We start from the raw sequence: 24,207 nt of genomic DNA on the forward strand, positions 1-24,207 counted from the left end.
ACTAGAGAATAATGATTGTTATATGACGTGTCCAGTTTGAAAGGAAACAAACCTTTCACTGCACAGTGTACAATGCCATTTTTACCTCCATCTTTATCAGACACTGTGACTAAAGCTACAGCAGTTCCTGACTTTGTGTCTTCTTTCACACTTTCCAACAGAGAAGTCACAATTATCTCTGGTGCATTATCATTTTCATCCATAACTTCTATTAAAACTTTACATTGTGTGCTCTTTGGTGGACTGCCTTTATCTCTCGCCTGAACTCGCAATTCAATTGCAACATTTATCTCATGGTCTATTTGACCCTTCACAACAATGTCCCCAGTTTCAGGAACCACAGTGAATAGACTTTGCTTTTTTATGTTTCCATGTTCAGCTATTGAGTAAATAATGTCACTGTTGGTGCCCTCGTCCAAATCAGTAGCAGTCAAAGAGATGATTCTTGTACCAACAGAAACGTTTTCACTCACCTTTATCTTGTACAAAGGTTTGCTGAAGACAGGCTTGTTGTCGTTTATATCAATTACATTAACTATTACACTTAATGTGCCAGTCTTTGCAGGCTTTCCTCCATCAATCGCTGTCAGTACAAGAGGAATTACCGATTGTTTTTCGCGATCTAAAGGGTTTTGGAGCATTAATTCAGCAGACACACTCTGCTCTTCAGTTTGCACGTCAATAGAAAAGTGTTCATTCTTGCTCAGTTTGTAGTCTTTCAGTGTATTAATGCCAATGTCGTTATCTTCAGCTACAGGAAGATGAAATCTCTCCCCTGGAACAACATCCTCTGTAATGTTTATCGTTATAACGCTGTCCACAAAATATGGAGCAATATCATTAACATCCAGAACATTTATTTCAATTCGATACAGGCTATGAGGATTTTGAACAACAGCCTCCAAATTAAGAGCACACTGCTGAAGATCGAAGCATAACTCCTCCCGGTCAATTCTTTCATTCACAAACAACGCTCCCGTTTTTAAATCCAAATCGAAATATTTCCTGTTGGATCCAGACACAAGCTGCAAGATACGAGATTCCAGAACACTGATCTTGAGATCCTTTGCTATATTTCCGACAACAGTTCCCTTATTTACTTCCTCCGAGACCGAATAGACAATCTTGCCGCATGAAGATCGCCATAAACAAAAATGCAGAGCTGTTTTGACGCACAGATATCTTAAGCTTTCCATAACCGTTTCTTCAAAGCCTCAAATATTAATCCGTTTAAAAAACGCAGTTTTTTTTTGTCTCGTTGCTGCCAGGACATTAGTCTCTGAAGCCTGTATAATACCTTATCAATTCCACATGACTACAGTATATACGGTTGCTCTTCCACTGTAAGGGAGGAGCCTCATTTTAATAAAAGGAGTGCTTTAAATTCGTGGTCTGCAGCGACATCGCGCGTTTTAACTGCATAATTATTTAAGATATTTTATTTAAATTGCAATTTACCAGAGTATAAATGTATTCTTTAAAGAATGGGATTTGTTAATTGCAAAGTATAAATGCAATCAACACACTTACGTCTGTAAATATCCCCAGCACTTGTTAAAAAGGGAATACATTCTGTTGGTTGTAGGAATCAGACAAAATAAAATGTATCTACATCTAACCGAGATGACCAAAATGTACGGAAAGAAAAGCGAGGACGAAATGTTCATTGTCCATGGTGCTGAAAACTGTTATAGGATAACACCACCTTAAGACTTCGATATTGTCTTTGTTATTCATAAAGCGCATTTTATTGCATTTTGTCTACCACCATTTATTTATACTTGTCTTTTTTTCTGTCACTTAATAATAGCAACGACGACAAAGGCAATGGAATTCAGTTCAGCGAAATTAATTAAAAGAAGCGACAGCAACAGCTTGACTCAAATCCAACGTAATTTCAAATCCAACGCATCAACTACTAAAACAATAAATGAGTAAATAAATAACAAATATACATACTTACATAAATCTCCATAGAATTGAATTCTAACTTTTTTTTAACACAACTAGGTTTCCAAAATCTTCTTACCTTCTCAGTGCTCGGAAGAGTTTGGGTTCGTGTAAAAGTATCTTCTCCATGAATGCTGATCAGTTCAGCCTCTGCAGGAGGAAATGGCGAAGGGAAAACCACCATGTCGCTCTTCATTGTGTCTGAGCTAAAACAAACGTCATATTGTTGCGTCGATTTGGAGTAGGACCAGCTTCCGTCTGGATGTGTGCTGATCACTGGAGCGCTGTACCTGCTGAAACTGCCGTCTGTCCTGTAGCATTTAACTGCTATCAAACCCACCAGACTCAGTAAAAAGATGACTGATACTGAGACAATAGCGATGAGCAGATACAGATTCAGATCTGAAAAACTCTCCTCTTTAACAGGAACTTCTCTGAATGATGTCTTTATGTCATCCAGACTCTCAACAACCACAACATCCATGGACATAGTCGCTGAGAGTGATGGCTCTCCATTATCAGACACTGTGATAAGAAGTGGGTGAGTTTTTAAGTCATTGTCACTCATTCGTCTCTTAGTCCTTATTTCTCCAGTGCTGCTTCCAATGCGGAAGAGATTCGTTCCTTTGGGTTCAGTTAGATGATAAGACAGAAGTGCGTTATATCCAGAGTCAGCATCAACAGCTCTGATCTTGGCTACAAAGTATCCCGCTTCAGCAGAGTAGGGAATGTTCTCACTATTAACTGATCCAGGTTCAGAATAAGGCGGTAAAATAACCGGACTGTTGTCATTCTCATCCAGAATAAACACATTTACTGTTAAGTTACTGCTTAGTGATGGAACACCTGAGTCTGTGGTCTGAACGACAAACTGAAATGACTTAAGGTCTTCGTAGTTAAATGATTGTTTACTGTACAGGTCTCCGCTCTCACTAATTATGTCAATCATAGAGACCAATGGAATCACAGTTTTGTCTCTGCTAATTATAGTATACGAAATATGAGCATTCTCGTTGATATCTGGATCTTGAGCAGTCAATGTCGCTATAATGGCACCTGCTGGACTGTTTTCTTTTAAATATACGTTCTTTACAGCTTCTGGAAAGCGTGGCGCGTTGTCATTCACATCAGATATATGAACTGTGATAACACTGGTACTAGAGAGTGAAGGAATCCCTTCGTCTGAAGCTATTATTGTGATATTATAATTCGCAATTTCTTCTCTGTCCAGTGGTCCATCTACAACTAAAGAGTAGTAGTTTTTATATGAGGACTCGATCTTAAACGGCACCTGACCTACAATATTGCAATGCACTATTCCATTTTTTCCTCCGTCTTTATCAGATATTGTAATAAGAGCCACAGCTGTTCCGACTTTTGAATCCTCTTTAATAGTACTCGCCAAAGAAGTCACCATCAGCTCGGGTGGATTGTCATTCATATCAACTACTTCAACTAACACCTTACACTGTGAACTCTTAGGAGGTTGGCCTTTATCTTTGGCCTCCACCCTCAATTCCACAGCAGCATTTTCTTCATAATCTATATTACCTTTAACTGCTATAAGTCCGCTGTCGGGGTTAATTGAAAATAAATCTGATGCTTTGCTAGTTCCTTGCTTAACAATAGAAAATGTTATATCATTATTTATTCCCTCATCTAAATCCGAAGCGGAAAGGGAGATGATTTGGGATCCCAGAGCAATATTTTCGTTCACTTTCACTTTGTAAATAGATTTGCTAAAAACTGGGGAGTTGTCGTTAAAATCCAAAACATTAACGATTATTTCTAATGTTCCAGACATTGCAGGTTTCCCTCCATCAACAGCAGTCAGTGTTAGATGAATGACAGGCTGTTTTTCTCGATCTAAAGCTTTAACCAGAACCAGTTCGACAGTGACACTCTGTTCGACGTTCAGCACACCCAGAGAAAAGTGCTCGTTGGGACTAAGCTTGTAGGTTTTAACCGCATTGTTGCCCGAGTCTGGATCTTCAGCCAAAGGAAGAGAAAATTTATCTCCAGGAGACGAGACTTCCGTTATATTCAGTATCTGACTGCTTATAGGAAACGATGGCGCGTTATCGTTGATGTCAATTATATTTATTTCTATTCTATACAGGCTCAATGGATTATGGGCCATTGCTTCTAAAAGCATCGTGCATTTCTGATCAGTAGAACAGAGCAATTCTCGATCAATTCGATTATTCACAAACAGAGTCCCAGTCTTTAAATTCACCCCAAAATACCTTTTGTTGGTTCCATATACAATCTGAAACATGCGAGGTTCCAGTTCCTGCACATTGATGTGAAGATCTTTTGCTATATTCCCGACAACGGTTCCCACATTCACTTCCTCCAAGACGGAATATGCAATCTGACCGGAAGATAAAGTCCAACAATAAGACAGCAGAATCGCAGTCCATATAGATCCAACATATTGATTCATCTCTGCTTAAAACCAACAATTCAAGATTTAAACGAAACAAATAAACACTGAACCAAAACAAGCAAAACCAGCTCGAACAAGGTTCACTACACAACCGCAGAAGACACCGCTGATTTGAGAAGGTTAAGATTGGTGCTTTGGAAGGAGGAGACATACAAATAAGCCAGTAATTTTTGGTCTTGCAAAATTTTCACGGTTAACAGCGGCTCCAGGTGGTTTCTAATGGAATTGTAGTGCGCTATTAAAGTTGCTCCAGGAAAAGCTTCAAGTATAAAATTAAACGAAATAAACACTGAACCAAAACAAGCAAAACCAGCTCGAACAAGGTTCACTACACAACCGCAGAAGACACCGCTGATTTGAGAAGGTTAAGATTGGTGCTTTGGAAGGAGGAGACATACAAATAAGCCAGTAATTTTGGTCTTGCAAAATTTTCACGGTTAACAGCGGCTCCAGGTGGTTTCTAATGGAATTGTAGTGCGCTATTAAAGTTGCTCCAGGAAAAGCTTCAAGTATAAAAGGACATAGAAACTCTGTAAAGTGTATTTTTTTAAACGCACTTACACGACACAGTAGAATAGAGAGGCAAAGAAGGGCTTGTGTGATGATGAGATTATCTTAAATATCAGGTTAACTGTCCACTATCAGTTTACACACTGAATAGGCCTATCCGTAACATAAACAAGTGTAAAGATTTTGCAAGCGGTAAAATAAACGAATAAATAAATAAATCAGCAAATCCTTAAAGCAGTAAACCTTAGCTCAGTGGGTTCATGTTTAAATCGTTAACAAAACAAACTGTAATGATAAAAATTCCAGTTGTATAAGAGAAGACATACACAATTAAAACAACTGTCGCTGTCCAGTGAGAAGTTCTGAAATTCAAACAGGAAGTCTGCTTTAGAAAATCTTTTAAGAACAGAACGAAAATTCGAAAGAAGAAGAAGTATTTGAACACGTTTTTTATGACAACTTGTGTGGACTCATTTTAATTGCAATAATAACAATAATAATAATGATAATAATAATAATAATAATAATAATAAAAAAAAAAATAATAATAATAATAAATAGGCTAAATAAATCATGCAAAGCTCTGTCCCACATTTTGTACTCCATCCTGCTACAATTTTACGGTTAAAATAAAATAAAATAAAATAAAATAAAACTGTGACACCAAGGACGTAACATTATTTGGAATCGTTTACATCAATGAGTGAAATGAATATCATTCCATTTAGTACGTTTTTTAAAAAATATTTTGTTGATTGCGTTTCTCAAAGATATTCAGCCTCTCAGTTCTGAACATTTAGACTTATAATTTATATGAAATGTGAGTTGCAAACTAAATAGAAAATGAAAATACTATAAAGCAGCAATTTTTTGTACACTATTGGTGGAAAGCGTGGAAAATAATAAAACAATCCTCTATCATTGGTGGCAACTTGTCAGCACATCATGATATTCCATTTCAGAAAAAATGCAACCGGATTGGTTTCGAATGAAAAATATCTTAAAAGTATAACAAAAACGTAACAATGAGCTTTTTACCACAAACAAACAATGAGACATAGCTATATCTATTTATTTATTTCCCCCCAATGAAAGGAGTAGGTGCGCGTAAAATATTTTTTTCTTCTCCTACTATCATTTGTAATAACATGAAAGACAGAGTTATGAACACATAATGAAAATTAAATGTAATGACAGCTAAACAACTTCTTAAAGCTTGAAAATGTGTTTCAAATAAATAATATTACATAAAGAGAAATCACCAACATCTTACCTTCTCGGAGGTAGGAAGAGTCTGTGTGCGCGTAAAAGTATCTCCACTATTAATGCTGATCAGCTCCGCGTCTGCTGGCGGAAATGGCGAGGGGAAAACGACTACGTCACTCTTTATTGTGTCCGAACTAAAACACACGTCGTACTGTTGTGTGGATTTAGAGAAGGACCAGCTTCCGTCTGGATGTGTGCTGATCACTGGAGCGCTGTACCTGCTGAAACTGCCGTCTGTCCTGTAGCATTTAACTGCTATCAAACCCACCAGACTCAGTAAAAAGATGACTGATACTGAGACAATAGCGATGAGCAGATACAGATTCAGATCTGAAAAACTCTCCTCTTTAACAGGAACTTCTCTGAATGATGTCTTTATGTCATCCAGACTCTCAACAACCACAACATCCATGGACATAGTCGCTGAGAGTGATGGCTCTCCATTATCAGACACTGTGATAAGAAGTGGGTGAGTTTTTAAGTCATTGTCACTCATTCGTCTCTTTGTCCTTATTTCTCCAGTGCTGCTTCCAATGCGGAAGAGATTCGTTCCTTTGGGTTCAGTTAGATGATAAGACAGAAGTGCGTTATATCCAGAGTCAGCATCAACAGCTCTGATCTTGGCTACAAAGTATCCCGCTTCAGCCGAGTAGGGAATGTTCTCACTATTAACTGATCCAGGTTCAGAATAAGGCGGTAAAATAACCGGACTGTTGTCATTCTCATCCAGAATAAACACATTTACAGTTGCATTACTGCTCAGAGGAGGAACACCAGAGTCTGTTGCCTTGACTTGAAAGTGTAAGGTTTTTACCTGCTCATAGTTGAAAGTCTGCATGCTGTATATTTCACCAGTCACAGAGTTTATGCTGATTGCTGTCGATAACGGGACACTGGGACTATCGAGTAATGAATAAGTTACCTGAGCGTTCTCTCCATAGTCATAATCTTGGGCAGAAACAGTCGCTATCTGACCACCAGCTGGACTATTTTCTTTCACGTAAACATTCATAGCAGAATCTTGAAATCGAGGCGCGTTGTCATTCACATCAGAAATATGAATTGCAATAACTGTGGTTTTTGATAGAGGTGGGGTTCCATCATCGGTAGCCGTAACTGAAATATTATACTGTGCAGTTTCTTCTCTGTCAAGAGTCCCGCTTAAAACAAGCGAGTAGAGCGAGTAGTGTGTAGTCTGTAATATAAAAGGAGAGTTTTGGGGAATAGAACAATGCACTTTTCCATTTTTTCCATTTTTTTTATCTTGGACCGTGATAAAGGCTATTACAGTGCCTTGTTTTGCATCTTCACTTACATCATCCAGCAGCGACGAGAGTGTAATGTCAGGAGCATTATCGTTGATGTCAAGTATCTCCATGAGGACTTTGCAATGAGATGCAAGCGGACTCTGGCCTCGGTCCCACGCCTCCACGCGGATCTCGTACGCATTGATGTCCTCATAATCCAAAGTGCCAGTAACTGTTATTTCCCCCGTGGTGGTGTTGACCGCGAACTTATCTGCTATTCCTTTTTGGCCTTGTTTAAATTTAAACACGACTTCACCGTTGAGACCCTCATCAGGATCAGTGGCATTAAGCTTTAGTATTGTAGTGCCAATAGGCGCGTTTTCTAAGACTTGAGCTTTGTACATAGTCTTGGAAAATACCGGTGCGTTGTCATTTACATCTAAAACAGTAACAATAACACTTGTAGTGCCAGATCTTGAAGGTTTTCCTCCATCGACAGCAGTTAAAACCAGCTGGATCGTAGACTGTCTCTCTCTATCCAACGCTTTTTGCAGCACCAGCTCTGGAGAAGGACCACTTTCTGCATCTGTATTCACTTCTAGGCCAAAAAACGGATTGTTTGACACTTTATATGTGGTAACTGAGTTGCTTCCCACATCTGGATCTTCTGCGCTAAGCAATGGAAATTTGGTTCCCGGTAATGTTAGCTCAGAAATGTGAATATATTGAGCTTTTTCGGCAAAATGGGGGGAGTTGTCGTTGATATCCGATATTTTTACTTCTATACTGTAAACATTCAAAGGATTATTAACAATGGCCTCCAGGCTTACTGTGCAAGTGTGAGTATTGGGGCACAGCTGTTCTCTGTCCTTTGTCTCTTTCACATAGAGAACGCCAGTTTTTAAATTCACGGCAAAATTATTCTTAGTTGACGCTGAAACAATCCTCAGCCCGCGCGCTTCTAAATCATCCACTTTTAGATTTAAATCCTTGGCTAGATTTCCAACAAATGTTCCTGGACTCACCTCCTCGGACACTGTATAAACAATCTGCCGCGACATCACATTCCCTGCTAGATAGGAGAGCAAGAATGTAAGGAGAATCCATACAAATGTAGCTTGTTTGAACGATCCCATCGTTTCAGTGTTTAAGTAGTTGTTCACAAACAGCGATTTGGTGAAGGTTTATCCAAAGAGAAAAAAAAATCCTTGCGGTCTTCAATCTCCTTCTCCAGAAGACAAAATTTATCCCCAACATGCTGGTCTTCAGTGCTTGTGTGTAAGGTGGAGCTCCACGGAAACACGACTTTCTTTGGTTTGTTAGTGGATAGTGCCACCATATGGTCATACTGTAACCGGACTGTTGTCATTCTCATCCAGAATAAACACATTTACAGTTGCATTACTGCTCAGAGGAGGAACACCAGAGTCTGTTGCCTTGACTTGAAAGTGTAAGGTTTTTACCTGCTCATAGTTGAAAGTCTGCATGCTGTATATTTCACCAGTCACAGAGTTTATGCTGATTGCTGTCGATAACGGGACACTGGGACTATCGAGTAATGAATAAGTTACCTGAGCGTTCTCTCCATAGTCATAATCTTGGGCAGAAACAGTCGCTATCTGACCACCAGCTGGACTATTTTCTTTCACGTAAACATTCATAGCAGAATCTTGAAATCGAGGCGCGTTGTCATTCACATCAGAAATATGAATTGCAATAACTGTGGTTTTTGATAGAGGTGGGGTTCCATCATCGGTAGCCGTAACTGAAATATTATACTGTGCAGTTTCTTCTCTGTCAAGAGTCCCGCTTAAAACAAGCGAGTAGTATTTCCCCTGTGTAGTCTGTAATATAAAAGGAGAGTTTTGGGGAATAGAACAATGCACTTTTCCATTTTTACCCCCATCTTTATCTTGGACCGTGATAAAGGCTATTACAGTGCCTTGTTTTGCATCTTCACTTACATCATCCAGCAGCGACGAGAGTGTAATGTCAGGAGCATTATCGTTGATGTCAAGTATCTCCACGAGGACTTTGCAATGAGATGCAAGCGGACTCTGGCCTCGGTCCCACGCCTCCACGCGGATCTCGTACGCATTGATGTCCTCATAATCCAAAGTGCCAGTAACTGTTATTTCCCCCGTGGTGGTGTTGACCGCGAACTTATCTGCTATTCCTTTTTGGCCTTGTTTAAATTTAAACACGACTTCACCGTTGAGACCCTCATCAGGATCAGTGGCATTAAGCTTTAGTATTGTAGTGCCAATAGGCGCGTTTTCTAAGACTTGAGCTTTGTACATAGTCTTGGAAAATACCGGTGCGTTGTCATTTACATCTAAAACAGTAACAATAACACTTGTAGTGCCAGATCTTGAAGGTTTTCCTCCATCGACAGCAGTTAAAACCAGCTGGATCGTAGACTGTCTCTCTCTATCCAACGCTTTTTGCAGCACCAGCTCTGGAGAAGGACCACTTTCTGCATCTGTATTCACTTCTAGGCCAAAAAACGGATTGTTTGACACTTTATATGTGGTAACTGAGTTGCTTCCCACATCTGGATCTTCTGCGCTAAGCAATGGAAATTTGGTTCCCGGTAATGTTAGCTCAGAAATGTGAATATATTGAGCTTTTTCGGCAAAATGGGGGGAGTTGTCGTTGATATCCGATATTTTTACTTCTATACTGTAAACATTCAAAGGATTATTAACAATGGCCTCCAGGCTTACTGTGCAAGTGTGAGTATTGGGGCACAGCTGTTCTCTGTCCTTTGTCTCTTTCACATAGAGAACGCCAGTTTTTAAATTCACGGCAAAATTATTCTTAGTTGACGCTGAAACAATCCTCAGCCCGCGCGCTTCTAAATCATCCACTTTTAGATTTAAATCCTTGGCTAGATTTCCAACAAATGTTCCTGGACTCACCTCCTCGGACACTGTATAAACAATCTGCCGCGACATCACATTCCCTGCTAGATAGGAGAGCAAGAATGTAAGGAGAATCCATACAAATGTAGCTTGTTTGAACGATCCCATCGTTTCAGTGTTTAAGTAGTTGTTCACAAACAGCGATTTGGTGAAGGTTTATCCAAAGAGAAAAAAAAATCCTTGCGGTCTTCAATCTCCTTCTCCAGAAGACAAAATTTATCCCCAACATGCTGGTCTTCAGTGCTTGTGTGTAAGGTGGAGCTCCACGGAAACACGACTTTCTTTGGTTTGTTAGTGGATAGTGCCACCATATGGTCATACTGTACAGGGAAACAAGAGTGTGAATTCTGTCTCGGAATATATGTATTAATGGCAAAACAATTTCGACAATATATAAATATTTATATAAATATATTTTGAATAGATCTGAATCATTTTATTTTCCCTGACATATATATGTGGGCCCTTTTGTATATTTTATAATCAGTCATTAAAAATAACATTACAAAATGTTCAAAATGTATAAAGAATATGTATTCTAAAATGTATTTAAAGAAATATATTTGTATATGTATTTTTGTCAAAATATTTTATCTTTCATAATGCTTTGACTGTTAATACATTATAATTGTATTTTTCTTTCTCGATTACTACCCTAAAACATTTTAAAGCGGTGGACTGATTGATTAGGCTATTTCGACATTAGTACAATTTTAAAATCATTTGAAATTTAAAGGTTTAAACTAAACTGTATTTCGTTAATAATATAGTTTGTCCAGAAGGGAAAAACACTATACAATTGATTATCATCACTATAATGCACAGTAAAAAATCAAAACAACATTGGACCCCACTTAAAAAAAAAATATATATATAATAATAATAATAATAATAAAAGCATTCTCCAAAATATATTTGTCTGTACCACAGAAGAAACAATGTCATACAAGTAGGAGGAACGACATGAGAGTGAGTAAATGATGACATAATTTGCAGCTTTTGGTCAACTCAGTTTATCCTTTTAAGTTTGCTAAATAGCCCCCACTAGTGCCAGTGAGATGTATAACACTGCCAAAGTGATACTGACGTTACACGTTTAAAAGGGCTGCAGAAATTCTCGTTTGCCTATGCCATGGCAAATTAAAACAATGCTAAATCATATGCTTGACGTTGAGGGCACCCTAATTCATGTATTTTCATACATTTTATTTATTCAGTAGTAGGTCAAAACATTATATTACTTGCAGTTTTGATGTTTTTAGTGTTAAAAAAACTTCTCTAAATCTTTCTTGTACTTAACATGTGGATTTTGCATGATCTTGGACTTCACACGTTCATATTCATTACAAGGCTAAAATGTTAAAAAACATAAACAGAACGTTTTGTTCAAGATCTTGCTTTGTAATGTCATTTTATAAAAACGTGTTTATAATAGTGTTTGACCTAAACATATTATATGCCATCAATTAATATTTTATATAATAAATTTCCTATTTACACAGAAATTACTTGTAGTAGACATTTTATGTACTTTATTATGTATTAACTGAAATATACACTCTCAGAAAAAAAAACTTAACCATATTAAAATGAAAAACAACTGGTAATAAAAACTAGCAAAAACAACAGAATAAGTAAAAGAAGCAAACATGCATGCAGGGAACTCAAGACAACTTACAGCATATTACAATTTACAGTGTTAAATTCATTACATTTAATGCAACATACTTGTGGTAATGGACAGTATGTGAGCATAAACCCAAGTAATAATTGAAAACTCAAATAAAATGTGAATCATAAGTTTGATTAATTAATTAAGCTCCAGAAAATCAATAATGTGGTGGCTTTGAAAGGATTTTTTGACAGTTACAGATTTAAAAACAAAATGTTTGGAATAAAGAATCCTAAACTCCAACACAAATAAATAAATAAATACATGCATACATACATACATACATATTCACAAACATTTTAGAAACAGTTCTTCAGGACAATATGATTTTTATTCTGTTTATGTTCACAATATGTAAGGAAACTTTAAAGAACCATCTTTTTAGAATGTTGACTACAATTAATAATAATAATAATAATAATTTTACTGTGTTTATTCAAGGTGCAAGAAAAGTACTGTAGTGCATTTTACTTGGTCACAACACTTGACATTTTTGGAGTTTAAATTTGATTACAACAATGAAAAAATAAATGTAAAAACATGCAGTGATGGCAGACTTGATGTTGCATGTGTTTTTAGTTGACACTTTGACCTCAACTACTTCTTCCAGAACATGAAAAACTAGAATAGCACAAAGTGGTGCCTTTCACCTGAAGACACCCACAGGGAAACAACAGTTATCATTTGTATGCACCAGATAGATCTGAGAGTTCTTATAACAACATGAAGAGACTACCAGTGCATCAAAACACAGGTACAGACTCATCTCATTATGTTAAGAAATACTAACACAAAGAGAGACATTTTCAGAGTCAGTATGATATCACAAAATTACGCAGAAAGCAACAATGAAAATCTAAATCTGATCTTTTGATTCAGGTTATGGAGGTCTGATGAGTTCAAAAACCTTTTTTTTTTCTTCTAGCAACTCGTTACATGAAATCTGTGTTTATTTGGATCATAGGACATTGTCTCTGAAACATCATGACATACTGTATATGTGATGTGTCTTTTAATGTTTTGATTTTGTATGTTTAAATTTTTAAGTACTTTGTAATGCCATTTTTCACATTAAATCTTTGAAGTGATGAACTCACCCAAGCAGAACAAAGAAAAAGAAGTGAAATAAGAGATTTCAAGTAAAATACATAATAAATTTGTTTAAGTAAAATCAGCAAAACTTGTATTTTGTGTGCAGGAGGACAGACACTTGGTATTAGCCGTTACATGCTTCAAACTAATTTGTTAAAGATCATGCTGTAAAAAATAAATGGTTGAGAAACTTTAAAAATTCAAGGCAACGTAATGTGTTTAGAATGTCCTATTGTCCTAATACTTTATTTTCAGTTTGAATTTGTTTGTTGACTAAATGCAGAATACCTCATTCAGCCAATACATTTTTCAAGACAACAACAGATTTCTTGTTCAACAAATTTTCATTTAGTAACAAAAAAAATATATATATATTTGTTATAAATTGATTAGTCACTAAATCTTTCTTCGTAAAAAAAAGAATAATAATCATTGCCATCCAGAATAAAAGAGAACATCCCAATCAAATGAAGGGATTTGTGGAAACTTCTTTAAGTCTGTCTAAATATCATTTAGTAATTGCAATGTGTTCTGATCCATATCCTTTCCTTAGGAAGGTGTGCTAGACACTGATTAATGTAACATAAAAATACTATACATATTTATATATTTTGCTATTGTATTATGGAGTGACACTTTCATAAACTTTTCTATACTGCTCTGATTATATAATGTGGCCTTCTCAGCTGCCATAGTTGCAACTCTTGCGTCATCAGAACAGGGTGTTCAACGCACCACCATTTCCGTTTAAAAAACGTTTTGCACCGTTTTTGTCGGGGCTGAACGCAGCCCTGCTTTAGCGTGCCTGTGGTCAGATACAGAACTGCAAACTGCACTGTCAGGCTATGCGTGTTAAATAGCCCCTACTAGTGGCAGAAATATGTATAACACAAATGCATGCATTACACAGAATCAGCAGAATTTCCCTTCTGTTCATTCAACACCATATCAGAATTCATAAGGTGTACATATCCTTGAACTGTAACTGTAATAAATACACAGACAAATTGTAGAAGCACACTTAAAAACACATTATAAATAGATGGCTTATTGGGTATTTTAATCATTTTAATATATTTTAAGAACATTGTGTATATTTTATTACTATCCCTTCAATTAGAAATTTGATGCAATATCTATTGGAGTTTACAGTACTCATTTGTATGTGAATCTGCATATGTGTTTCTAAAAGAAACGGATAAAGTGAGATAGAATAAATAGGCAGTTGGACAGTATGTGATGGGGAGCTAGGTTAAAAAAAGGTGTGCTTCTCAAAATCTGAAGAGATGGAGGTGTTGTCATGGCAACTGTTTCTATGGAGACAGTGCTGCCTAGGTCAGCACCAATGAAGCGGTGTGTTTTGTCATTATGTGACCATATATCCTCACACACTCACAATACAAACACCTCAGAAATATACTGTAAAAGCTTTTATTCACATTGCAGTATTTACAAGCAAAGGGCAAATCATAAAGTCCAGCAAGGATACAAAGGCATTGTGTACTGTTTGCATAAGGACATTTCGCAAGTAAGGCAACAGAAATACAAATACTGAAATGAGATGAAATCGTGACGTATATGCTGATAGTATTAACATACTGAACTTCATTCCATTTTTTGTCATTTAAAATTTTCAGGCACACTTTTCTCTGCCCTAAAGCAAACAGCTAAAGGCACAGCATTTTTTACTTGTGTCATGTATCTCTAAATTCTTAAATCTGCTGCCAGGTACTCCAATTTGAGCTGTCACCTTTCAGAAAGTAAGTTAAACTGAATTACATGGCTGTCAATACGAATGGCAACTTGTAGTATCATTCTGTGTCCTGGTATCCGGATGTGTCAATCTAAATACAAATCACATGTTTCAAGTGAGCTATATTGCTGTTTTCTCTCTCTCTCTTTCTCCTTGTTCCTCCTACACCACTTTTTCTTGCACTATTGTCATTCCTTTCCACCTTCCCACTCACTTCAGAAGCTGAAACATCGTTTTAATACAAGTAAAGGAATATAGTTTTGATTTCTGTCATGACATAAGTAGATCTACAAAATGATATAATGAAATTGTTGAATATATCACCACAAATAATACATGCTTAAAACATTGCACTGTCATCATATAAGAAGCAGCATTAAATACATTAACAAGCATTTTTATCTCAATTTCAAAATACAAAACAATATAAACCTCAAAAACGTATGTAAACAAGGCCAGAAATGACACTGAATAGCAATTTGATAGTACAATTGTTGATTCTTGTACAAAAAAAGATCTATAGGTTTATATTGTTGTCAATGTGGCAAGGTTATTATTCTAGCACTGGCTACATATATCTTCAAAAAGGTAGATTAATAAATGTTTTAAAACCTTTTTGTTGTTTTTGCACCTAGTACAATAAGTTTGCACTAAATACATTTTTTTTATGTCTCCTTGGTTTTCAGTAAAATTTTGGTACATCCCTATGGCAGATGTCATACTGATGTACTGGCAACACTTTACAATAAGGTCGTATTAATTAACATTAATTAATACCATAGCTAACATTAACTAACAATGAGCAAAGACATTTTCTATTGTATTTATTCATTTTTAACATAAGTTCATAAAAATACAACTGTTCATTGCTCAGGTCTATAATATTACTATATTACAGTGATATTAATATAATATAATATAATATGTTACAACAGATACAACTTTTGATTTTACGGAGCCCCTAAAGGGACATGGTGGTGGAAAAAATTCGGGGTGGGAGGAAAAAATATTTTATTTATTTATATTTTTTTTTTGCGTTCCCTCTCAAAACGTTTGCATTCTCTTGCAAAACTATTGCGCTCGCCCCGCAAAGATGTTTGCGTAAAACGCAAAGTGTCTCGAGGGAATGCAAATGTTTTGCACAAGAATGCAAAAAATTTAAACAATTTATTTTTTACTCACACCCCAATTTTACTCCACCACCATGTGCCTTTAGGGGCTCCGTATGATTTTAATATTGAATTAGTATATGTTGCAATTAACATTAACTAAGATTAATAAATGTTGTAGAATTGTTAGTTTATGTTAACTAATGTAGTTAACTAACATGTAAAACCTTTTTGTAAAGTGTCATTCATGTGATTATTACTCTTTGTAGCATTTGTCTAGGATTTCAAATAATGTACTTTTTTAATGATTTTTAATGTTTTAGGCCATTTATGGTATTTGGTAGACAGGATAAAAATAAACATGAGTCATGTGCACCACATAGCTGGCAAACCAAGTGTTTTGAGGTATAGACAACGCCTGGCTCATTAGATTGTGCTCATCTGATCACAGCTTTCTCATCAGCGTGTTTTAACAATGTAAAAATAGAGCATCATTAATACCAGAACCCTGTTTTCATCTCTTTACCAGCTGATTTGTAGTTCATAACTTACTAGAACCAGACAGGTGAAAGTCCAGTTCTTCTTGTAGTCATGAAGTATCACTTCTGTCTTTGCTCTGTAGTAGAGTCTATTTAGAAGTCTTTTAGATACAAAAGGTCCATCTTGTTTGTCTTAGCCATGCAAAGTCATGCTCAATGTGGTTACAAGTGGCTGATAAACAGTTGTTAGACCCAGCCTTAAATCGCCACAAAGCCGCACTGAATGTCTCTCTCTGACACAATGTTGGTCTTGAAAGTCAATTGAAAGTTAATTCTTCTATTAGCCAAAAAGGCAACACGAAGAGCAGGAAGCTGGAGAAGAAGTGATGGTCAAAACAACTCAATAGAAGTAACTGAATAATCTGAGTTGTGTGTTTCTTTATGCCTAATCTGACACAAGCATTGCAAGAGCACGGAAAATAATAAGTAATATAAATTAAATGATTGATATTATACATGAATACAAAATATGAAAGAATATTAAAATGCTCTCTTGAAGCTACACACAGAGGTGTTTGAAAGCTTTGATTCTTCACAGTCTTGAATCGAATGAAACCCTGAAAAATGGTAAAACAGAAGATCAATCTGTCTGTCACGGACAGTGAGCCTGGTGTGGAAGGTTGTAATCCATCGTCAGCATGTCCAGATCATGGTAAATCACTGCTTGACTCCTGTCAATAGACAGAAACATCATTAATCAAACAGAGTCACGACTGTAGTCATTCTGAGCACAGTTGACATTTTTTACATTTTATCAGTTTATGCACTCTCTAGAAATCAAAACTATGACCTTGCCATTGCTAGTGCCATGCTCTACTGTTTGAGCTCTATAGCTTTTAAATAGATTCATTTTTATGTTACATGTTGTATATTAGTTTTCCATTTAGAAAAATAGAATGAAAAAAGAATAGCATGACAGGGTGTTCTTATACATTCTTATACACTCTGGGTGTTCTTATTCTTATTTTTTATATCTCTGCCTATCTCTATCCTATCTTTTTGTTCATTATTTCATCTGCAACTATCCATGCCTTCTGTTTACCCTTTAAATGCTTACTTCCTCACTTTACCCATAAAGCTTCGTTTTTTTTCTGGCCAAAATATATTTCAAATATATATGTTGTAAACAGCACAGAGTAAGATTTTTTTATTATTATTTTTAAATAGAAAATGCAGTTCGTTTTAAACCTTCAGTGCTTTTAAACCTTCAAATATATTGCAAAATGTACTTCAGTCAGTGGGTGAGAAAATATATTTCCAATCATACAAATAGGTAACTGCAAATATATTTTGGACAACATAAATTTATTTAAATTGAAAAGATATTTATATAAAGACCAAAATATATAACAAAAATATTCATGTAAAAATATATATTTTAAAAGTTATGTCAGCAATATTTATATTTTGTAAATTTGAAAATGTATGTTATGATATCACAAATATGTCTGAAATATAAAAAAATATATAATAAGTTAATTTATTTAGACAGCACAGGAAGCACTCTAAGACAGATTTGAGACCACTTTTACTTTACATTACTGTTATTTTACTTTGATTATTTCATATCAGAAAAAGAGAATCATCATATCACATCAACGCTGCAAAAAGGTGCAAAATTCTCACTTGCAATGCTTCTGTCTCACTCTTCCTTTACTTCACACCCCAGTGCTTATCATACTCAGTCTCCCACTCACATCCAAATTTAGACACATACTGGTACATTAACACTAGTGGTTCAACTTTATATATTATAAATATGAAAACAAAGATCTGTTTTGTTACTGTTTATTATTTACAGTAGACATTTTTTATTTCTTTTAATCAACAGGCCATTTTTAGTGGATGTCTGAAATCAGGTTTACACTCATCACATTAACTATGAAAGTATCACTAAAGTTTGAGAATCGGTAAGTGTCCAGATACTTAATCTGAACTGTATATGCATTATTTTATCATTTAAAACCAGATAAACCTATTTTTGTGAAATGTTTTGCTTAAAAGGTGTTCTTCAGCTTTGTTTATTTATGTTTGGTTATGTAATGCAATCACACACAATCAATGTTTGAGTACTTTTTGCAGTCACTGTATATGCATATGAGTACATACAAGTCTAAGTGAATTTACAGTACCTGTAAAGTGGAAGACCTTGAAGCACTGGTCTCAGTCAGTGCAGAACTTCCTGGGATGCTTGACACAACGAACCCCGCTCCGTTTGGAAGGGGCTGCCGCACCACCACCTTCCCTTTTCTAGTCTCTGCCAGAAACAGACTGTACCAGTAGGCATCACTAGAGATGAGAGTAGAGTCAGCAATGGTGGAAGAGTTCCTCTGGCTGATGATGCTGTTCCTACCCTGAGGAGCCGCTTGTGAGGGTTTGGGTTCTTGACATTTCAGCACGATGATCACCAGGATGGTTATGAGCAGAAGAAACAACACCGACCCCAAACCGATCAGCAAATACAGGTTGAGATCAGTGAACAGGTCGTATTCGATAGGCACCTCTGTGGTTTCGGTAAACTGCGTGACCACTTGCTCCACCGTGGAGATCTTGATGGTCACCGTGGCGGAGCGAGGAGGATCTCCATTGTCTCTGGCTATGATGACCAGGCGCTGATGTCTGGGGTCTCTGTAACTGAACATGCGAGTGGTTCGTATCTCGCCGTTGTACTGGTCGAGGCTGAAAAGCGTGGTGTCGGTGATCTGGAGGAACTGATACGTTATTCGAGAGTTCTGCATGGAGTCGGCATCCAACGCAATGACCTTGGTGACCAGGGATCCTTTATCGCTCGACCTCGGGATTACTTCTTCTATAACAGCACCTTGCGGACGCCATGGAGAAACTATGAGCGGCGTGTTGTCGTTTTGGTCCAGGATGATGATGTGTACGGTCATGTTACTGCTAAGAGAAGGAACTCCTGAATCTCTAGCTTCGATGTGAAACAGAAACTCCTCCTCTCTTTCGTAGTCAAACGTGCGTAATGCGTAGAGGTTGCCGTTCTCGGGATTGATGGAAAACAGCATGGACATTGAGGTGTTGGCGATCTCCTTTTCTATGATGAAGTAAACAATATACTGATTTTCGTGCAAGTCTGGGTCATTGGCCGTTAAGGAGACGAGCAAAGCCCCAGGCTCATTGTTTTCCATTAAATGAATGGTATAGAAGGATTGAGGGAACGTTGGGGCGTTATCGTTGACATCTTGAATTGTAAGACTGATTGTTTCGTTATCAGTCAAAGGTGGGGTTCCTCTGTCGGTCACATAAAGTGTGATATCATAACTGTTTTTGAGCTCACGGTCAAGTGATTCAGTGACTAGTAACTCAAAAAAGTCTTCAGATGACTTATTAAGAGCAAATGGTAAAATCTCAGCATTGTGGATGGAAAGAACAACCTTACCATTATCTCCAGAGTCCCTGTCACTCACACTGATGACGGCGATCATTGTTCCTACAGGGTCATTTTCTTTAATCGAACTCTGAAAAGATTTTATTGTAATCTCAGGATGGTTATCGTTTAGATCAGTGATGAACACCAAAATTTTACACTGACCAGAAAGTGGATTCACGGCCTTGTCCTTGGCTTCAACGTACATCTCAAAGCTCTTCACTTCTTCAAAGTCAATCATGTCTTTTACTCTTATTTCTCCACTGCTGGGATCCAACGAGAACTTTTCTTGTGTTTTCTCGGATGTGTATAAAGTGAAGGAGTATATGACCTCTGCGTTGACACCCTCATCCAAATCGGTTGCATCCAGCTGCATAATCAGTGTCCCGATTGGTGCATTTTCAATGAGGTCAACCGAGTACACTTGTCGATCAAACTGAGGGGCGTTGTCATTGGTATCCAGCACTTGGATGATAATGCTGGCCGTACCTAAGCGCGCAGGCACGCCGCCGTCCACGGCGGTGAGGGTTAGTGTATGAACGGCTTGTTTTTCTCTGTCTAAACTTGCTTTTAGCACCAGGTCGACGTATTTAGTCCCGTCACTTCCAGACTGGATTTCAATCGTAAACGTGTCGCTGTCACTCAGATAATAGGTCTCGATTGAGTTCTCTCCAACGTCTGCATCCACCGCGTTTGTTAAAGAAAATCTCTCTCCGGGTGTTGCTGATTCTGAAATATCGAGCGGTATTCTCTCCCTTCTGAACTGAGGCGCGTTGTCATTGATGTCCATAATTTCTAATTCGATATTAAATATGCGTACTGGACTCTCGATTATCACGTCCATCTTGAGGAAGCAAAATGATGATGTTTTGGCCGGGCATAAATACTCCCGGTCAATTTTCTCAGCGATAAACAGTTCTCCAGTGTTTTCGTTTATTTCTAGGTATTTCTTGCTATGGATATAATCCAGCTTTACCTTTCGTTCCAACAGACTGTGAGCGTCAAGGCCCAAATCCGTGGCGATATTTGCGAGCACTGTGCCCACTGGAATTTCTTCAGGGATGGAGTATCTTGTTACAGCCGAGGCGAGACTCCACATCGCGGAGAGGACGACAAAACCGAGCTGCCTTCTCCTCCAGGGATCCATTGCAGAGCACATGTCAATGCTTTCACTGTCTTTTACAAGAAATATAGCAGTGTGTTCCAAAACGAATCGAGGTTAGCGGGTGTTTGGATTCTTGAAAACATCCAGCAGAGCATCGCCATAGCGCCGTGCCGTGGATCCCGCCCGCTGATCAGATTCAGCTGAGCTTCAGTGCTGCTCTCTCTGCATCCGTCCAACAGAAAGCCAAGCATGGCTGTTCTCGCATCCTCCCCTTAAAGTGAATATCAGTAGCGCAGCGACATCATGTGAAGATAAAAGTTTGCATAAAAATATATTTTAGGACAAAAAAAAAAAGGTTGTTTGTGAAAGAATAGTATTTCTGCTCTACATTTGAAATTACTTTTGACTTTTTTGCGAAATACCGAAACTCTTTATTAATGTCCTTAATGAAAGTCTTTTTTAATGTATAGTTTGGCTGCAAATGTTGAAAGTAACAAATAAATGTATTGACATTTAAAGTACTTTTATTTCATTTTTCTCGACACATTTTTGGGCGTCATTCAACAAGAAGGAAGTTCAGCACCACGGACAGATCCACAGATTATTGCCAGATCCACACACACACACACACACATATTTATATAATTAAAACATTAAAACAAAAACAGTGTGAATAGCCCTGAAGCCATGTTGATTTAATGTTGCACATGTATTTCTATTCTATCTACTCGTTTTCTTTTTAGTAAAAAAAAAAAACCTTCACCGTCTAACACTAACTCTCTCTCTCTCTCTCTATTCTATTTCTAGTCTATGTACTGTTTTCTCTTTCTATTTATTATTATTAAAAAAAGCTTGCTATGTGTACTAAAGTATACTATCTGGGACTTGTCACAGCACTCATATTGTTGCTCTTTTGTTGGTTTGATTGCTTCTATTGTCCTCATTTGTAAGTTGCTTTGGATAAAGGCATCTTCTAAATAATTAAATGTAAATTTAAATTATAAAAAATAAAGCCACTTTTAAAGTCATATTTTTGCTCTCCTACTTTTATTTTTCATTTTATCCTAACTTTATTTTTTTCTGTCATTGGTATATGTAGCAGAAAGTGTGAAGAGACAAGAGATGCACGGTTTTATGTCATCATGTTCTTAAGATTTCTTGTCATTTTAGCACAGCAAGAACCACTGCAGTGGAAAACCTACTTTTTTTTTTAACAAGAAGACAGACTAAAGAGTTACATTAAATAATATTCTTTATTCTGTACATTTTGGTAACAAGAGGGATATAAAACAGGAAAATATAACCTATAGTTTTATAAATATGGGTGATTACAATTAAAGCAACCATCTTAATGCTTTCATAAACACTGCAGATAACTGAAAAACAAAAATGCAAAAAATTGGAATGATTATCAGAGTACTTTTAAGTACTGTTGTTGCCAAATAATATAGTTCATAATCCAACTAAAATATACACAACTATATACAGAAAGTGACCTACAGGCAAGAACCACTGCAGTGGAAAACCTACTTTTTTTTTTTTAACAAGAAGACAGACTAAAGAGTTACATTAAATAATATTCTTTATTCTGTACATTTTGGTAACGAGAGGGATATAAAACAGGAAAATATAACCTATAGTTTTATAAATATGGGTGATTACAATTAAAGCAACCATCTTAATGCTTTCATAAACACTGCAGATAACTGAAAAACAAAAATGCAAAAAATTGGAATGATTATCAGAGTACTTTTAAGTACTGTTGTTGCCAAATAATATAGTTCATAATCCAACTAAAATATACACAACTATATACAGAAAGTGACCTACAGGTGAAACTGGAAAAATTATTTGAAAAAATTTTTGGTTATTACTGCGTCCTCTTGATTGTTATTGTTTGGCTTTTTCTTTTTGCCAAAAGTTGAGAATGAGTTGCAGACTTCAATGTCCCCATTGTTTGCCAGTTTGAGTGTACAGAGTGTTGATGGTGTTCCGGGAATGTAAACATTATGTTGATAGTCTGGTGGGGGTTGAATTGAATCCTGTTGATTGTAACGTGTCCATGAACGATTTGGAAAACCTCCACCCTTAGATGAGGTCTTATAGTCTGTTTTAAATGACAAAGAAAAAATGGTTGGATAAACAATTCAGGCAAACCATATATGAAGCTGGTCTTCTTAGGCAAGACAAATCACAACTATATACAGAAAGTGACCTACAGGTGAAACTGGAAAAATCATTTGAAAAAAATGTTGGTTATTACTGCGTCCTCTTTATTGTTATTGTTTGGCTTTTTCTTTTTGCCAAAAGTTGAGAATGAGTTGCAGACTTCAATGTCCCCATTGTTTGCCAGTTTGAGTGTACAGAGTGTTGATGGTGTTCCGGGAATGTAAACATTATGTTGATAGTCTGGTGGGGGTTGAATTGAATCCTGTTGATTGTAACGTGTCCATGAACGATTTGGAAAACCTCCACCCTTAGATGAGGTCTTATAGTCTGTTTTAAATGACAAAGAAAAAATGGTTGGATAAACAATTCAGGCAAACCATATATGAAGCTGGTCTTCTTAGGCAAGACAAATATAATGACTTTACCATGCATGTGATTTCCCCAGGTCCAGTACTGCGGGACAGATGTGTAAGCATAGTAGTCTGAGTCCTGAATCAGCCTGCGCTGCAGTGTCCTACCTGTGTTTATTGGAGTATGGCTAGAAAAATAAAAACATGAACACGTCAAATGTTTTGTGCATATGAGAGAGAGTGAGGGGGAGGGAGGACAGAGAGAGCGATAGAATCAGCTTTAACTTTAATCACCTTGTATATGTATAATTGAGCTGGTTCTTGGTCAGGGTTTGGTCTTTGTTTCCCTGTTTGAGCTGCAAAGGAAACAAAAAAAAGAGTTAAAATATTTACTCCACTTACACTTCAGAGGTTAAAGAATGTACAACACACACACAATGCCAAGAAGAGAAAAGACCTCAGAATACATCAGAAACAGAAACAGTGACTTTACTAATTAATCACCTTGTTGCAGTACACCTACAATTTGGAGCAATGACAATAATGCATTTTGTTTATTTTATAATTTATTTATGAACTAGGCATTAAGAATTTTATGGTCTAGTTCACAGGAAAAAAAAATAAAAAAAATAAAAAAAAAAAAATATGGAAAACAAGAGGCCCCTGCGCCTTAGTGGCTTGGGCCCT

General features: G+C 36.7%; 5 protein-coding genes across 5 annotated transcripts in view; all 5 read right to left on the reverse strand.

The window, feature by feature from the left end:
* Positions 1 to 4,444, reverse strand: part of LOC107720567 (protocadherin alpha-2-like) — a 12,604-nt gene extending 8,160 nt beyond the window's left edge. The window contains exons 1-2 of the mRNA XM_016528292.1: positions 2,030 to 4,444; positions 86 to 260 (exon numbers count right to left, since the gene is read on the reverse strand). Of these exons, the coding sequence (XP_016383778.1) occupies positions 86 to 260; positions 2,030 to 4,396 (2,542 nt within the window). The 5' untranslated portion in view covers positions 4,397 to 4,444. The remainder of the gene's footprint in view (positions 1 to 85; positions 261 to 2,029) is intronic.
* A 582-nt stretch (positions 4,445 to 5,026) lies between these two features.
* On the reverse strand, positions 5,027 to 8,483 carry LOC107720569 (protocadherin alpha-8-like). Its single transcript, XM_016528293.1, has 2 exons — positions 6,183 to 8,483; positions 5,027 to 5,062 (listed from the first exon to the last, which is right to left on the reverse strand). Exons 1-2 carry the CDS (start codon positions 8,481 to 8,483, stop codon positions 5,027 to 5,029), a joined length of 2,337 nt encoding a protein of 778 aa, XP_016383779.1.
* A 258-nt stretch (positions 8,484 to 8,741) lies between these two features.
* On the reverse strand, positions 8,742 to 10,379 carry LOC107720570 (protocadherin gamma-A4-like). The gene is given in 1 exon segment (XM_016528294.1): positions 8,742 to 10,379. A coding segment is annotated over 1 exon segment (1,638 nt).
* A 5,799-nt stretch (positions 10,380 to 16,178) lies between these two features.
* On the reverse strand, positions 16,179 to 21,622 carry LOC107720709 (protocadherin alpha-C2). The gene is made up of 2 exons (XM_016528512.1): positions 18,644 to 21,622; positions 16,179 to 17,182 (listed from the first exon to the last, which is right to left on the reverse strand). The coding sequence occupies exons 1-2, from the start codon at positions 21,053 to 21,055 to the stop codon at positions 17,159 to 17,161; spliced, it is 2,436 nt and encodes an 811-aa protein (XP_016383998.1). The 5' UTR covers positions 21,056 to 21,622; the 3' UTR covers positions 16,179 to 17,158.
* A 1,206-nt stretch (positions 21,623 to 22,828) lies between these two features.
* Positions 22,829 to 24,207, reverse strand: part of LOC107720710 (protocadherin-10) — a 5,138-nt gene continuing 3,759 nt past the window's right edge. The window contains exons 2-4 of the mRNA XM_016528513.1: positions 23,815 to 23,876; positions 23,596 to 23,708; positions 22,829 to 23,108 (exon numbers count right to left, since the gene is read on the reverse strand). Coding sequence (XP_016383999.1) covers positions 22,849 to 23,108; positions 23,596 to 23,708; positions 23,815 to 23,876 — 435 coding nt within the window. The 3' untranslated portion in view covers positions 22,829 to 22,848. The remainder of the gene's footprint in view (positions 23,109 to 23,595; positions 23,709 to 23,814; positions 23,877 to 24,207) is intronic.

The sequence above is a fragment of the Sinocyclocheilus rhinocerous genome, unplaced genomic scaffold (assembly GCF_001515625.1).
Source record: "Sinocyclocheilus rhinocerous isolate Xijiao unplaced genomic scaffold, SAMN03320098_v1.1 scaffold603, whole genome shotgun sequence".
In the NCBI taxonomy this organism is placed as follows: Eukaryota; Metazoa; Chordata; class Actinopteri; order Cypriniformes; family Cyprinidae; genus Sinocyclocheilus; species Sinocyclocheilus rhinocerous.